General features: G+C 41.7%; 1 protein-coding gene across 10 annotated transcripts in view; it reads right to left on the reverse strand.

Moving 5' to 3' along the window:
• TNS3 (tensin 3) overlaps positions 1 to 17,559 on the reverse strand; it is a 238,425-nt gene that overhangs the window by 9,893 nt on the left and 210,973 nt on the right. For all 10 annotated transcript variants that reach the window (XM_075083811.1, XM_075083812.1, XM_075083809.1 and 7 more), the window contains 6 exons: positions 16,681 to 17,324; positions 15,967 to 16,053; positions 13,274 to 13,405; positions 9,575 to 9,670; positions 7,144 to 7,221; positions 5,399 to 5,476 (listed from right to left, as the gene is read on the reverse strand). In XM_075083811.1, the coding sequence (XP_074939912.1) occupies positions 5,399 to 5,476; positions 7,144 to 7,221; positions 9,575 to 9,670; positions 13,274 to 13,405; positions 15,967 to 16,053; positions 16,681 to 17,324 (1,115 nt within the window). The remainder of the gene's footprint in view (positions 1 to 5,398; positions 5,477 to 7,143; positions 7,222 to 9,574; positions 9,671 to 13,273; positions 13,406 to 15,966; positions 16,054 to 16,680; positions 17,325 to 17,559) is intronic.

Genomic DNA, 17,559 nt, shown 5'->3' on the forward strand with positions numbered 1-17,559 from the left:
GCCTACCTAAAACTGAACCATGTGGCTAAGAGCATCATCCAGATGCTCCTTAAACTCTGACAGGCTTGGTGCTGTAACCACTTCCCTGGGAAGCCTGTTCCAGTGACCGATCACCCTCCCAGTGAGGAACCTTTTCCTAATGTCCAACCTGAACTTCCCCTTATGCAGCTTCACTCCATTTCCTTGTGTCCTATCACTGGGCACCAGAGAGAGGAGACCAGCACATCCCCCTCTGCTGCCTCCCTTGAGGGAGTTGTAGGCTGCAATGAGGGCACTCTCAGCCTTCTCTTCTCCAAGCTGAACAAGCCAAGTAACCTCACCTGCCCCTTGAAAGTCTTGCCCTCGAGGCCCTCCACCATCTTGGTCGCCCTCCTCTGGACACACTCTAATGGTCTGATATCCTTCTCACACTGAGGTGCCCAAAACTGCACACAGTACCCGAGGTGAGGCCGCAGTCATTTGAACTTAGGTACCAAACACTTCACAATACAGTGAAACCCTTAACTCTTGTTCTTGATGAAAGTACTCCTTTAGGGTAGTTACCAATCTGCTTCTTACTGTCTTAAGCAGTTACTTTTGTTTTTCATTGGTTGGTTGCTTTTTTGTCATGTCTTTGGTTATTCCTGTTGTGGATTCTCAGTCAGGTGGGGAAACCTAACTTATCTCCCTGCATTTCTTATAGACACATCAGTGTCGCCATTGATGCTGCAGCTACTGATATATTTGTTTTACATTGCTCACTTTCTGCCTTGGGGTTGAAGAGTGGCGTTTCTTTCCCAGTAACACTTCAATCTCTAACTGACACTTGACACTCATGACCAAGGAGAATAAATATGAGCATGTTTATATGATTTTACCAAGTTCATAATATTAATTGGATAAGAACTGTTACTCAACTTGATTTGGAATGTCACATGTTGTCCTTAACAGTCTGGAGCAGGAAGCAAAACAACTGGAGTGAAATTCAACTTCTTCTGCATTTCTAAATGAAGTGACCCACAAGGTGGAAATTGTCACAATGTGCCAGTACCAAGCATAGGAAGGGGAAGCTCATGAGTCACCGAAACAATTTTACTTCTATTGTCAGTAACTGGGAAAATCTACAGTTCTGATGGAGTTGTCTAGAGGCAGATTAATGAAAATAAAGTGTTGTAATGCTTTGGTGCATCTGGAGGTACAGGTGCAATTGTGACTGCATATATGGGAATTGTGAGGAAAGGGAGAAAGGAATTATTTCTTTAAGTCATGTTGAAAACTAAGTTTTATACTTATTTTGCTGGCAAATGCATAGTTGCTCTCCTTCCTCCAGTGCCTAAGAAAAGGAATATAGTTATGGGCACATTTTTTTTCTTTTAAAATTTCTAGGTAGGAGTAAATAGAAACTATCAATATTCTAAGGTACAGCATAAGGCAAGTACCCAATGATTATTTCATAAATAAGAATATATAGTCTCTGGAAACCTTCAGGTACATCATAACAAAAAAAACACTAAGAGACTGCCAGGGCTTAAAAAGGTATACTAAAACTTAAAATAAAGAGTATATAAGCAACGATCAGAATACTATTTATTCTGTTCCTTGAAAGATATTCTAATACTGCAGTGCATTATTACATCCTACAAGTAACATATGCAGCGTTAAATATGACCACTGGTTAACAAGTTCTAGGATTGTTTAAAAGCCCTGATAATGAACAAAACTGCTTTATTTTTTGGAAATTAAACTCATGACAACAGTCAGAATATTCCCAGGCAAATATTAAACCATACTAAAAGCTTGAACAAAAGGAAAACATCTGTGTCTTTCATGCAATGCAGCTGCCCTGCAATGTTGCTGCTCTCATCTTCCACAGGTGGCATTTTGTGGTCACATCCGTGCTACCACCAACAGCTACACAATGTGGCCATTTCGAGTAACCCCTGCTGCTTTTAGATTGGGAATGTTGCTTTGTTCAGAATGCTGGGATTTATTTGGGGCAGAAAATTTTGCTGCCAAATGGGAAGGTTAATGAAGCAAGGCCTATTTTAAGGAAAAGCCACTTAAATGTATAGTTTCTAGTCTTCAACTAGAAACAAGGGATTTCTGGTCAGCTTCTGCATTTAGATAATGCCTGGAAAAGCTCATTAGGTTTTTCAGACAGCTATAAAAATGACCATTCTAAGAAAACACATCTTCATTTTTTTGCTTGTGGAGTGGGAGAAGGGTGGGGTAAAGCAGGGCAGGAAAAAATTGCATCTGTTTTGACTGAACTGTAGGTGCTCACACAAGCTCAGATAGTTAGAAAAGAAACAATTTATGTGTTTTGGGTCTGCACTTCAGTGATGAATGCCACAACTTGAATGTCTCTATGACTGAAGAGAGACCTCTGAAACATGGAAAATCAGTGGGAAATGACATATTGAGGGAAAAAAACCTCTGAGAATCTCTCCTAGCTAAGTTATCTATTCAGGTTCCAAACCCATGCTTAAAAACAAAACCAACAACAATAAAACAGGGAAAAAAATGAATGTACTATATTCCCCAAATGATCTATGATGTGACAGCCCCCATAAGGAGTTATCTGACTACTGCCGCAACTGAACTAAGATTGAAAAGCATTGCCTGAGCAAGGAGAAACCAACACTTCTCTAAAGACAACACATGCCCCTTTTGCTGGGTTTTCAAAAGGGAAATTTCTACAAAAATTCATTCTCCTTTTTTACCCTGTAGGCCACAACAAACACCACCAGCACTGGCAGACAGAAAGGCCAACATGTGCTCACTCCTGGCACAGCCTCACAAAAGCTTGCCATCACCTCAGCCACACATTCCTGCTTGATTACAGCACTCAGTCGTACTTCAAATTTTTAAGCCAAAGCAAATTGCTGCACAAGCAAGGAACAGCACTCTCTCTCCAGAGCTGCTGACCTTGACAACTGCCCCCTTCAGAAGTGCCCAAAAATGTGTGACAGAAATGAGGCAGCATTCTTATAACGGCATGCTCGGCCGTAACACTTTTGCTTGTGGCTCCAGTGGTAGGCTAAACTCAAAGAAGAGTGGCAAATGTAGTGTATTCTCCTGCTCTAATGGGACTAAGTGGGTGCACAGATCATGGGGAGAATTTACAGCACCCAGAAAACCAAGGACCATGAGAGGGTGTGGACAGGATCCCCTGGGCATGCCCACTGTACAGGGGGCAGCATTTCTACTAGGGACAGCCTTAAGATTACAAAATGGTATTCAGAGCACCATTTCAGAGCATCGTTTCATGGAGCAGATCATCTTGAATGCCATTATGCGGCACGTGCGGGACAACCAGGGGATCGGGCTCAGACAGCATGGGTTTATGAAAGGGAGGTCCTGCTTCACTAACCTGGTCTCCTCCTATGATAAGGTGACCCGCTTAGTGGATGAGGGTAATGCTGTGGACATTGTCTACTTGGATTTTAGTAAGGCCTTTGACACTGTCTCCCATAACATTCTCCTGGAGAAGCTGGCTGCTCATGGCTTGGGCAAGTGCACTCTGCGCTGGGTTAAAAACTGGCTGGATAGCCAAGCCCAGAGAGGAGTAGTGAATGGAGTCAAATCCCATTGATGGCCAGTCATGAGTGGTATTCCCCAGGGCTCAGTGTTGGAGCCAGTCCTGTTCAATACCTTCACTGATGATCTGGATGAGGGGATTGGGTGCACCCTCAGTAAGTTTGCAGATGACACCAAGCTGGGTGGAAGTGTTGATCTGCTCGAGAGTAGGAAGCCTCTGCAGAGGGGTCTGGACAGGCTGGATTGATGGGCTGAGGTCAACAGCATGAGGTCTAACAAAGCTAAGTGCCGGGTCCTGCACTTGGGTCACAACAACCCCATGCAACACTACAGGCTTGGAGAGGAGTGGCTGGAGAGCTGCCTGGAAGAAAAGGACCTGGGGGGTGTTGGTTGACAGCCAACTGAACATGAGCCAGCAGTGTACCCAGGTGGCCAAGACGGCCAACAGCATCCTGACTTGTGTGGCCAGCAGGAGTAGGGAAGTGATCATGTGCCCCCGTACTCCGGTGAGGCCGCACCTTGAGTACTGTGTGCAGTTTTGGGCCCCTCACTACAAGAAGGAAACCGAGGTGCTGGAGCGTGACCAGGGAAGGGCAATAAAGCTGGTGAAGGGTCTAGAGAACAAGTCTTATAAGGAGCGGCTGAGGGAACTGGGGTTGTTTAGTCTGGAGAAGAGGAGGCTGAGGGGAGACCTTATTGCTCTCTACAACTACTGGAAAGGAAGTTGTAGCGAGGCAGGGGTTGGTCTCTTCTCCCTAGTAACTTGTGATAGGATGAGAGAAAATGGCCTAAGCTGTGCCAGGGGAAGTTTAAGTTGGATATTAGGAAAAACTTCTTCACTGAAAGGGTTGTCAGGCATTGGAACAGGCTGCCCAGGGAGGTGGTGGAGTCTCCATCCCTGGAGGTATTGAAAAGAAGGGTAGATGTGGTGCTTGAGGATATGGTTTAGTGGTGGACTTGGCAGTGATAGGCTAGTAGTTGGACTCAATGATCTTAAGGGTCTTTTCCAACCTTAACGATTCTATGGTATGATTCTATGAATCTATTTCCAATAATGGTGGGTTACGACGCCACCACAATTTTTCAGACAGGCTATTTCATTAGCTGTCTCTGGGTCAGTGGCACACAAAGCAGATGAGAAGCAGAGCACATCTCTACACAACTGCTGCAGACACCTCTACCTGTGAGTGATACAGATGGTACCAATGCATAGCACCACATCATTTAGAAGTAATCTTGTCAGGCTTCTTCTGCCACAGCAATAAGCTCACAGTAAGACAGCTTAACTTGTGAGAATGGGTGCTGCAGTGCATGTGAGAATCCATAAAACAACATCCAATGGAAAAGACACTGGACATTTCCTAAGAACATGCAGCATCAAATGAAGCACAAGGCACTGTTTTTTAATATTTTTTGTTTCAGACTGATAGGACAGTAAACATTTTCCAGTGGTATTGTTGACCCCTATGCTGAGAATTTAACCCTACTGAACACTTTCCTTTGTTGCCTTTTGCAGTCCCTCAGACATAGTTCATGAACCTCTGCAATCAGAGGTTGAAAATATCTCCTCTAAGTTCTTCGGTCATTAAAGCAGTCACTGCTTAAAAATTGCTGTGCTTGAACCAACCTATGTGTACCTCATTCTCATGGGAGAAACAACTGGAAAGCAAACACGGGGTTGTAGAACTTGGGAGCTGGTTGCAGAAAACAGAAAGAACTAGGTATATATCCTCACAGTGCCCTTCACACTTCTACACAGCACTCTAAATTTAACTGCTCCTTTTAAACATCCTTCAGTATAGTCTAAGCTTCAGCTTCTCCCAGCCTGTAAGATACAAAATTTGGTGACAGTCAAATGTAAGGAAAAGGTTTAACAAACCTGCACCCTGTTTGAGAAGCTCCGCTGCCGAGTTTGCAGCAGTTTGCGGAGAAGTTTCTGCTATCTCCTCCAAGGGATCTGCAAAAAGAAAACACTGCCGATGTCTTGTATGGACTTGAATCAACAAATCAATGCACATGGTCAAGCATGAGTTTAGCTTCTGCAAATGTCATCGGATCTACTGGACAACTCTTGGCTAGAAATATGAAACAATATTGTATATGCAACTATAAGAAGTCATGTGGTTTTTGTGCTGCATCAGGTTTTTTGCCTTCGGTGCTGCAGAAGGGATGCTCAACCTTTATTTCCTGATAATAGAAAACATAACTTCATAGTATATGCTGCAGGGACACACATGATGTCACGTTAAAACAATACTCATAGCTGTATTCCCTCATTACAACTTTGAAATTTTTTAAATAGTGGAATTTTAACTATTTCATTTAATTTGTATAATTTACACTATTTTAGCACAAAGACTCTGTGTTTCTACCATGAAATCAATTATTTGTATTTTGATTCAAAAGATGACAACATAATCCTTCTTTCTTCATACTTATGTAGAAAACAAACATCTGAAGTATTAAGACAGCAGTGGAATGTTTGCCTCCCAACCTTCTGTTAAAATTAGCGAGAAGACTGTCCATCTCACTTACTGCTGTATTTAACATGATGCATGCCTACACTCAAATGAGGAAGAGAGCAGTAACCCAGTGTGACACTTCGCATGTTTAGAATTATCCATATGCTTTAAATACTCCGCACACTGCACCCAGAATCATTAACCACAGAAGATCATCTTAAAATGCATGATCATATAGGATTCAAAAATAAATCTAAAATAAAATTTCGCTGTGGCGTGTTTATTCAGGACAAGGCAAATGTTTCTGTCCTGCACTTCTGCCAGAGCAGATGCTTTCTATTTTAGGTGAGGGGGATAAGAAGAACAAGCTCACCTACCACACTGGTTTGCCGTATAAAGAGATCTCTGGTCACATCTACCATAGCATGTTTTTGTGCTAAAATGGTTTCATGAATGTATTCGCATAATTCAAATGCTATGTTTGAACACTGACATATGGCCTTTAACGAAAGTTTAAAGAGTTCAGTAGAAAACCACAAGAACGTTTAACATTTCAATAATACATCTGGTGTTAACTTCATGTGGGAGAATAACAGAAAACTGAATTATGGGGCAAGCAAAACTACATTTCGCTGTTGTCTTAGTGTGGTTTATGAAATCACCATAACCAAAATGAGAATTACAGTCCCATGATGCAACACAGGCTTTCTGATCATTTACTTAAACAATATTTGGACCTGTATAAGTTGCTACTTCCTTCCTGACAGTTTCACACCCAGGGCACTTTCTGGTCTTTAGCTACATGTCCTTTACCTAAAGCCCTTTTGCCACTCAGACCTGAATGAGTGGTTACATCTAACCATACTTGGGCATAATTTAATGTCTGAGAAGTACATTTGTCTTATTACATGCTAAATTACTGTGCAGATTCCCATGACGCATATATGTTTATGACTGGAATATCACAGTACTAGTCCACCCACAACTACAGCTCGGATAAGAGCCATCAGCAGTACTGACGAACCACTTTTAAAACACAGTTTCTTTCCCTATGCATTCTTGCTTAGACCTTGACTTGTGACATTTTCACCTGCCTTCAGACACTAGCACTTTGAAGCAGAGCTTGGCTGGGTATCTCTCTTCTGTACTTTAACAAGCATACCTCTGTCTGGGATGAGGAGCTTGCAGGGCAATGCCAGTGGAGTGATGGAATGCTGATACACCAGAGCTGTCAAACTCCCTGTGGTCAGAAAAGTAACAAGGCATGTACAGTTAACTTGGTGGACAACAACAATGCTTAACAGTCATGTTGGTTCCTAAGTATTTTATAGACCACGGGGCCTCCACCCACCCCCCCACCCGCCCTTTTTAAAAATTTCTCTTGCCGCCTAAACCGAGACCTTCTTTGGTCAACTTTAGTGTACTCATCTTTCCCAGCACTGTCCCAGTTGGATGTATTTGAACTCATTAATCACACTCATATGCTCCTTGTCCCTGCTAAAACGCACTGCTTAAATCCTAACCTAAATGGCTTTGCTTCAAATGGAGAAAGAACAAAAGTGACAAAAACAGTAACATATGGAAGTCAGTAAATTCTTTTTAATACTCTTACCTTTTTCTATTAAATGTAGTAAAATCATAAAGATGGTAAGACCACAAGAGGTCAATGCTATGTGATGAGGCAGAGAAAGAGCAAGGAGTTCTGCCTCTCAGCCACCTAGTCTCCACTGTCTAGTGCTTTGTCTACACGTACCTCTATTTTGTACTTCTAAAAGTATAAGAGATTGTCTAGATCCTCCATTCAACCTCCTCCATTCAATGTGGCAGGGATATATATATCATTCTCTATTAGATTATTCTTTTCTATTCCAAGTCACTTTCATCATTTGGGCTTGGCTTAATTAAAATAATTAAACATTAGGCATCCTTGACATTAGCATGTGATATTGAGTGAGAGGAAGGTGTAATATTCATTAGTGTCTTTGTAAAAAAAGCCATCCTTTGATCCCATTTACTAACAAACATTGAACATTATAATCACGTGCTTGAGAAAAATCACAGTTCAACCAAAACCAACCTAATTTTTACAGCCCATCAAAAATTTCTTTGATATGGAAAGATGACCCAATTCTGCAAGGGTATTACAGAAATGCAAAGAGCAAGTGATACTATTAGTCCTTCACTGTCTCATCCATACAAGTATGTGACAGTGCCTGCCCACCTACTTTGTGAAGCAGTTTTGAGGATGTATACACTGAAAGATTAAGAGATGCTCAAACAAAACGGTTAGTAGGGCTACATATGTACATATGTGCCATAAACAGGTACTTCAAGATCAAGGTAGGACTGGGCTAAAAATTCTGATTTGAAATAAGTCTCATGACAAACACTGACAAAATTAAATTCACCTTTACTTCAAATAGGAATTGTCATTTTACAGTTGTTCATTTTATGGTAGATTACTCTTTCACAAGTGTATTGGGTGTATGTGACAAGGCTGGTAGCAGGGAGTGGGAAGGCTACAGTGTGATCTCTGTGGGAAGAGGCCGGGGCTGCCCCATGCTGGACACAGCCAGCTCCAGCAGACCCACTGATGGGCACAGCTGAGCCACGGGTAGGATGATCTGGGAAAGTGTATCTAAGAAAGGGCAGAAAAGGCCACACAAAGACAAGAAAGGATGAGACACAGCAGAGGGAACACCGTGGTCAGAGGAGGAGGAGGAGCAGGAGGTGTTTCAGGCACCAAAGCTGACATCCCCCACCCTGCAGCCCATGGAGGACTTCATATGGGAGCAGACAGATCTTTCCTGAAGGAACTGTAGCCCATGGAGAGTGCATGCTGGAGCAGATTTCTTTCCTGAAGGATGGCAGCCCATGGGGAAAGCCCACACCTCAGCACAGAAAAAGTGGGAGAGGGATGGAGCAGCAGAGAGGAACTGTTCTGTAATGACCATGCACCCCCTACCTCCTCCTGGCAAAACTGGCAAAAAATTATTTTCCCCCAGGTTGTGTCTCTTTTTCCCACAGTAGTAACTCTTTTGCCATGGTAGTAACCTCCCTGTCTTTATCTTCACCCATCAGCTTTCTCATTCTATTTTCCCCTCATGCCCCACTGAGAAGGGCAACTGAGTGAGCAGCTAGGTAGGTAGGTGTTTGGCTGTTTGCCACAACAGGTAATGAGCTTTCATCATATTACATTAGGTATGCTGACACAGAATAATGTACTTCGTGAATGTCCCACTCTGGTGTCACTTTAGCCATCTAATATACAGTATAAATATAACACAGGACAAAATAAGGCAAAAGTCCTGAATCAATAAGGTCCATTAATAGTCCTCTAGCTCAGCTGTCTGCAGCAGCATTGGTAGTGGCAAACAAGCTTGACTGCTTGAAGCTTGGTTATATGCATCAGTGTCTGCACATATACTTAAGGTAAACGTGTGTAAGGCTCCTATAACCTTAGAATGGGTTCCTACAGAAATCACCAGGACTTGAGCAAAGTATTCTCTCATTTGCACTCCAAGACTGTAAAAAAGCTCTGGCAAATGCAAACTGGTTCCATTTTCTGTGTCCCTGTGATGCACGGTACTTACCAAAATATGGTTCATTTGGGCATCCTTTCAAGCGCACCCCCTTGTGAGTGCATTCAATCAGAAAATGCCTTACAAGCTCATTTGACAAATCTCCAACTGTGTTGAAAAAGAAGAAGAAAGCCCATGAAGAGAAGCAATGAACTTACAACAGTCTCACAAATTAGCAGGTCTTTATGAAGCAGTTTTCCACGTTACCACCATACGTTTCAAATGCAGCATGCAAAGAATATATTAGACCCACTCTGCTGCAAGGTTACAAGTCATAGTAAAAAGACCATTTTGCAAAACAAACAAGCAAATATCTCACTTTAGACAACCAGAGGAAAAGGCTTTAAAATTGTAAGTGACTGACATCCAAATATATACTGGTGTCCAAAATGTCCAAGCATGGTCTCAACTACAGACAGGAACAGAAATCTGAAAAATGAATGGTTAGAAGTTCTGATGCACTTGCCCAGTAGAAGAACTTGTATCCAATGTGAGAAGGCAGTAAAAGTATGATAAAATACTCAGATTTCTAGTGACAGTTCTGCTTGCAGAACTTTTCCAGAGTAAAACAATAGAAGATTTAGCTACACAAAGGTAAGGATGCCCAGTCCCTCTGTGAATTTTTATGTTTCAAAGTGTTTGCAGTTTTACACTAAGTCTTTGCTCCTGAAAACAGTTACACCAAACACTCATGTTTCATTAGATTTTTAAAGACAGTTGGATGTAATGAGGAGATTCAAAGCCCAAGAGACATATAAAAGTACCCCTGAGAATTAGAATTCTTTTAAATATATACATACATATGCACACACATCATTAAGACAACTTCATTATTTCTTGAAAGACTACTTCACAGTATTTCACACCTGACTACAAACTGAATCTTTATCCAAGTAATTAAAGGGTTATTTCATAGCAACGGGACAAAGCCACCCAACCATTCAAACCTGGACAAAAGAGCCACAAACACAAATGCTCCCTTTGACTCTAATCTATCAGCCACAGACCAGGAAACACAAGACATCAAGGGTTGACTTTCAGGCTAATAGAGATGAACAGATTAACCTGGACAGCAGAAACTGCTACGCAAACAAATATTGCAAGATCAATCACATTTTCAAACAGATTACTGTTTGCCATTATGCTCTCACAATATTAAAAATAAATGACTACAAGGGTATGTGGGAAAGGGAAGCCTGGAACAAGAAACCCTGCAGAAGACTGAACAAATTTGTGCCTTCTGGGATGAAACAGCGGGAACCAAAAGAGCTAAATATCACACAAAGAGAAGTGGAAGAATGCTACAGCCTCAACTATAATTTTATCTTACTACCAATTACCTGTGGTACAACTAACAAACTGGCTCTGAAAGGCTAGTAGGGTTTGAACTTTCGGGTCTTCCTGGACTTCACTGGTCTGATGATAAGAAAGATTACTAAAAAAACCTACAGCCACTCTCCATTTGCCTCCTTGTTGTTGCTATCACCACCCTGGTGCAACCCTGTTGTCTTAATGAAATAAGATATTCCAGTGTTTCTGCTGATGTTTCTTGGCAATAAAAAGAAGGATTACATGGCAATTTATTAGAAATTGTCTCAAGATAACAGATTAAGTGTACAGAATTTGAAAGTGTTATTCTAATACAGGTAGACTGCTAACAGTGTCCCAGAATAAGCATGAAATCTTAAAAAAACACAACCAAAATGAAAGCCAACCAACCAACCCAAACCAGACAAAACCATACTTCCATAGCTACAACACTAAGAATCACTGCTTTCCTTTGATCCCAGCTGCTTACCTCACAAGGCAGCATGTACTAATGAAACATAAGAAGCTTTGTAAAAGGAAAACAGAAGCCATGAAAACTACCCCACTACCTCTTGTTAGGTCATGCAGAAAGAAAATTAGAAAGGCAAAAGGCCAGCTTGAACTCAATATGGCCACTATTGTAAGAGATAACAAAAAATGTTTTTAGAAATACATTAACAACAAAAAGAGAGCCAAGGAGAAGCTCCATCCTCTACTGGATGTGGAGGGCAACATAGCCACCGAGGATGAGGAAAAGGCTGAGGTACTTAATGCCATCTTTGCCTCAGTCTATATAGTCACACTGGTCAGAAAGTTGTGGTGAACGGAGCTAAATCCAGCTGGCGGCTGGTCACAACTAGTGTTCCCCAGGGCTCAGTGTTGGGGCCAGTCCTGTTCAATACCTTCACTGATGATCTGGATGAGGGGATTGGGTGCACCCTCAGTAAGTTTGCAGATGACACCAAGCTGGGTGGAAGTGTTGATCTGCTCGAGAGTAGGAAGCCTCTGCAGAGGGGTCTGGACAGGCTGGATTGATGGGCTGAGGTCAACAGCATGAGGTCTAACAAAGCTAAGTGCCGGGTCCTGCACTTGGGTCACAACAACCCCATGCAACACTACAGGCTTGGAGAGGAGTGGCTGGAGAGCTGCCTGGAAGAAAAGGACCTGGGGGGTGTTGGTTGACAGCCAACTGAACATGAGCCAGCAGTGTACCCAGGTGGCCAAGACGGCCAACAGCATCCTGACTTGTGTGGCCAGCAGGAGTAGGGAAGTGATCATGTGCCCCCGTACTCCGGTGAGGCCGCACCTTGAGTACTGTGTGCAGTTTTGGGCCCCTCACTACAAGAAGGAAACCGAGGTGCTGGAGCGTGACCAGGGAAGGGCAATAAAGCTGGTGAAGGGTCTAGAGAACAAGTCTTATAAGGAGCGGCTGAGGGAACTGGGGTTGTTTAGTCTGGAGAAGAGGAGGCTGAGGGGAGACCTTACTGCTTTCTACAACTACCGGAAAGGAGGTTGTAGTGAGGGGGGTGTTGGTCTCTTCTCCTGAGTCACTAGCAATAGAACAGGAGGAAATGGCTTCAAATTGCATCGGGGAGGTTTAGATTGGATATTAAGAAAAATGTCTTTACTGAAAGAGTGCTCAGGCATTGGAACAGGCTGCCCAGGGAGGTGGTGGAGTCACCATCCCTGGAGGTGTTCAAAAAACGTGTAGATGTGGCATGGTTTAGGGGGGCATGGTGGTGTTGGGTTGATGGTCTTAGAGGTGTTTTCCAACTTTAATGATTCTATGATTCCAATCTATGATTCTACCCTTTCAGTAGTACAAATGGAGCCAAGAACACTACAGATACTGGCTGCTGAGTTTCCATACACTGTTTTCCGTATGTTCTTGTCATTTTACCTTTCATAACCGTCAGGCACAAGTTATACATGGAGGCGCTAGACCTGGGAGAGGAGGTGTATTTCATCACTTCTTTTAAACAACTATCATCTTTCCTTAGAGAACCTCCTCAGATTTATATCTAATGTAGAACTTCCTCAAAACAAAACCTTGGGGTCAAAAATAGTCAACGTTTCAGCCAAGCGGAAGTTTTATATGGTGGTTTGTGGATCAAATGCAGACTTCTGATAGCTAAGGAGGACCCATTATTGAGATGACACTGGTTTTCTATAAGGTTGATAAGATACAATACATGCACAACCACAACGAACATACATTTACAAACCATGGTGAACCTGTAAAGTACAACAGACATCCAGTCTTATTTAACAAGGTACCAAATGGAGCCTGTATTTCAAGCTGCACTTATTAGAAGAGGGGAGATTCCTCCAGATTATTACCCAGCAACAAGGACTTCCTACTATGTGTGTCTTGTTAAGTAACAGATAGAAGGCATACAGTACCTTTCTTGTTTAATTGCAGCACAGAAGGAGGTGGTGTAGCAACCTTCATTGCTAGTCCATAGGCTCCCCGGAAAGAATGACTGTCTCGAACAATGAATGACCCAGGTTCCTTGTCCTTGAGAACAGCAATGGCTGCAAGGGATTCCGGGAAAGAGAAGAAAAAAACAGTTCCAGAACAAAGCACACACCCAAGAAGTACAGAAGTGCAAATCTATAGTTAATAAGACACTAAAGGAAATAAGATCCTTTTCTCTGTCTCCATTGCTGTAGGACAGAGTACAATCAAGTATATTTGGGGGATCTGAGTGAAAACTTCTCATGCAAATCTCAAAGATACTTATTTCAAAAGAAGCCTGAAGTACAGATCCCTATTCACTTTTAAACTGAGAAGGACATGCAAGTCCCACCAGGATTCCTACAACTAGTGCAAGAGCAAGATGATTCCTGCTTACATTTTGTTGACTTTTTAGAAGCATGGCAGAGAGCACAGCTCTCTGTAATTCCCAGGCTGACTAGACAGCACTGTTTTTCTTCTCCTAAGCAGTTTCAACAGGCAGAGCAGATCGTTTTCATCCACCACCAAGATTCTGTCCCTGCAAATCAGTCTCACTCCCCTGCTAGTTTTAAAGCAAGGGAAGAGATGTAAGTGAATATTTGTTCTTTGACCATCCAAGCACTGAAATATTTTACATTTATATTCTGCGATCTCTGCTGAAGTGTGATATAAAGTCCTCCCTAGGAGGAACCATGTGCAGGGAAACTGCTCTTGCTTCACGAGTCTGCTGCAGACTTTGAAATCTAGTAGCCCAAAATCTTAAACTCACTTTGAAAAAAAGTTCATCGAAGGATTAACCTTAATTTAATCTTAATAAAGTCTTAGTACTTCACTTTTTCCCCCCCCCTTAAACTTTTTGCAAATACTTGTGTTTGTTTCCAGAATTCCTAATGCTCAGCTAGCCTTCAAAGAAACCCTGGAAAAAGTCCAAATTTGACCTTGGAGTCCTTAACTGTTGACATACACAGAACATGGGGCATGAAGCCTCATTTTGCAAAGCCTGAACAATGATTACATCATAAACACACACACAGAGACACTTTTTTTCCATGAAAAAAAGAGTAGTAATTGAAAATTGGGAAAATGCATACATGATTGTCTCTCCTGTTTAAGTGAGCAAAGCAAATGCACATATATTCTGTTCTATTCACCTGTCAGAGGGTGAAGAAGAAAACTGTTTTCACAATAACCTGTCACGTGTTGAGAGGAAGAGGATGAATACATAAATCCCTGCAATTCGGCAGTACTCACATAACACTTTTAAGTCCACAGAAGGACAGTAATCATTTGTCACAGGAACAGTCCATTAAGGACAGGAAAAAAGACCAAGTGCTCCCCTTCCTCAGCAACAGTAACTTAAAATACTTTTTAAAAGGAATTTTACTTGGTAGTGTGAAAAGAAGCATACTAAAAGGTTGGGAAGATTTTATTTTCATTTGTTCAAGCAGCTAGGTTAAAACTTCCTTTATGATCTGCTCGCCTCACGGGACTCACATCAAGTCAGGAAATTTTTCTTGCATGTTTAAAGACTCAGTTCTCATTATGGGTGGGGAGTAGACAAGGGGAAGGGGATTGGATTGAAAGGACTAGTAAAACATCATCCAAAGAGCAATTAATGATCTGTTTTCTGTGATCTTTATTCCCCTGGGCTCATATTTACCACTCGACTATAAGAGGCATCCTCACCATTTGAGAAACTATGAACTAGACAGACATAGCAATTCATCATTTGCCAATAGCTGAAGGCTATTTTGTTTTAGTGTGGACTTCCTCCCTAATGCAGAACCAATTCTTCATTTTTCCTTTTTGACAACCACATTTTAAGAATTCCAGTTTAAAATCCTGCCATAACTCATCAAATACAACCAGTATAGCTAAATATTATAACATGGACACAAGGACCATCAGACCAATTGCATTTTCAAAGCAATGTTCTATTAACGTATTGTTGTAGGGACAAGATATAAGTTTGTATGTATACATTTTCACGTACATAACAGAAGCTTTCTCCATCTCATTCAATAATACATCTACATATAGATGTACTATATCTGCATTGTACATCATAAAGATGTTGTTCCATGGGAGTGTTATTTTGTAACCTTTAAGAAATAACGTATGTCACTTGCAGCTGATAATGAAATTCAGGCTACAGAACGTCTGGTAGATGAGAATGCTTTTATGATGACTTCTACCTAATGAATTATTCTCTGATATTTCGCATCTTTCAACCTATTACCTGTGTAGGGAAACTTGTACTTAAAAGGTTTCTGAGAGCACACAGTTGTTTGGTATTGCATCACGCATATCTGCCATTCCAAAACCTGGAGCTTTTCAGTAAAGTACATTTGCAGCAGCTATCACACACAGATTTAAATTACTTTGTAGTTAGTTTAGTTAGGCTCATGATTTGTCTGATTAACTGAGTATTTTTTAAGGACTACTTGACTGCCCTCCACTCTCAAATTCACCTTTTGGACAAAAGAAATTAAGTGAGGTTGTTTGCAGCCCTTCTAGGTTTTGTATTTCCTCTTGTATTTCTTTTAGATATCAGGTATGCATCAAAAAACTTAAAAGAGAATTCAGCAGTTAGCCTTTCTATGAATAGATATGTCAGAATATGTGTCAGTTGATATACCTTGTTCTCTTGAAATATCTGGCTTATACCAGAACCTGGATGTGTCCTGGACAAATTTTACAGTCACATGTTTATCAGTTGTGTTTTCTGTGGAATAAAATGGAAAAAAAATTGTCAATAAATTTTTTAAATATAAAAGCATTTTTTACTTTTCTTTCCAACTTCCAATCATCTTAATTATTCAAAAAACTCATGATTAGAAGGACAATTTAGAGAAACTCTGAACTGTTTTAGAACCAACAAATATAATACTGAAAGCATTCTTGAAGATTCATTTTGCGAAACCCATAAAATACGAAAAACTCTTATATTTATAAAGCTGTATTAAATACAAAGCTTCTCAGTGGGGTCCAGTGAATACACATCTACATTTTTAACTATGCTTGACACAAGTCTAGAAAGATCCAGAGAGACGCCAGCCCTTATTAAAAGAAATTGGACTCCACACCACTCACTTGTGGTCTGGCAGTTCAAAAGGTAGGCTGCCCTTGGCTGACATCTAGGGAAGCGCAGAATTATGCAGCCTTGTTCTCTGAATAATATATCCAAAGGCAGTGAACTGGTGCCACTTACCACAAACATTCAAGTCCTCTATACCATTTTCATTGCCTTTTGTTTTTTTTTTTTTCTCCCATCTTTTAAAGCCCCCTAAATGCTTTTTATAAACTTATATAAAATCTATCGTATTTTGCATTTCTCTGATGCAGAACCTACCTGGCACTGGCGAAGTGCTTAACATTTTTGAGAAATCTGGGAGGACATTTGGGAAGGGGATGCTGATTGTGCTTCCGCTGTGGGGGCTAGAGAAGCCACTTGAAGAAGGTGACACGGAGGCAAAGGAACGGTCTCCTTCAGAAGACCTCTTTTTCTCTGGAAGAGGTGGCTGAGCATGTAGGTTCCCTCCATGGTGCTGCTGAACCGCACTGTTCTGGCTGTTGTGTCCAGAGGCCACTGTAAGAAAGTTTTGTGTCAAAAAGCCATTGTCCTCGGCACTTGCCACTGATGAGCTCATGGTTTTAGGAGAGGTGCTAGTATTGGCTATGAAAGTAGCTTGTTTCTCGTCTCGGGGGGAGCTACTGCCCCTGTTGCCCCCGCTGTAGCTCATATAGGCCCGGGCACTGCTGCTGACAGCAGGTTCTTGCTGTGGCTCTGCTGGTGAGTTCTCCAGGCTGCTCAGGGTGACAACTTGCAGTCCTGGAGTTTGGAAATGAGACAAGAGAGAGACATCTTGCATGGCATTTGAAAATTCAGAGGGCACAAGGTAACCTCCCGGCGGCCTGCTGTTTCCCATTGTAAGCTGGAGCGACGGGGAAGCTTTAGAGCTGCTTTCAAGCCAAGGACGTTCCGTTGCAGAAGAGCTGTCAAAAAAAGCCAAAAATTTAACACAAATATAAAACAACAGCCAAATCACTCCCTTTAGATGCCACTGTACAACCCACACTGCAGCAATCATTGAAAGCAATGAATCACCTCACCCAGGAAATATTTGAGGGTGATCTTTCACAACATGCTAGAGACCTAGAGATACATCCGGATCAAGTGATTCCAGCCTCACCCTGATCACTCATTTCTTCATGTAAGTCATTACTTTCT

The sequence above is a fragment of the Phalacrocorax aristotelis genome, chromosome 2 (genome assembly GCF_949628215.1).
Source record: "Phalacrocorax aristotelis chromosome 2, bGulAri2.1, whole genome shotgun sequence".
Classification (NCBI taxonomy): domain Eukaryota; kingdom Metazoa; phylum Chordata; class Aves; order Suliformes; family Phalacrocoracidae; genus Phalacrocorax; species Phalacrocorax aristotelis.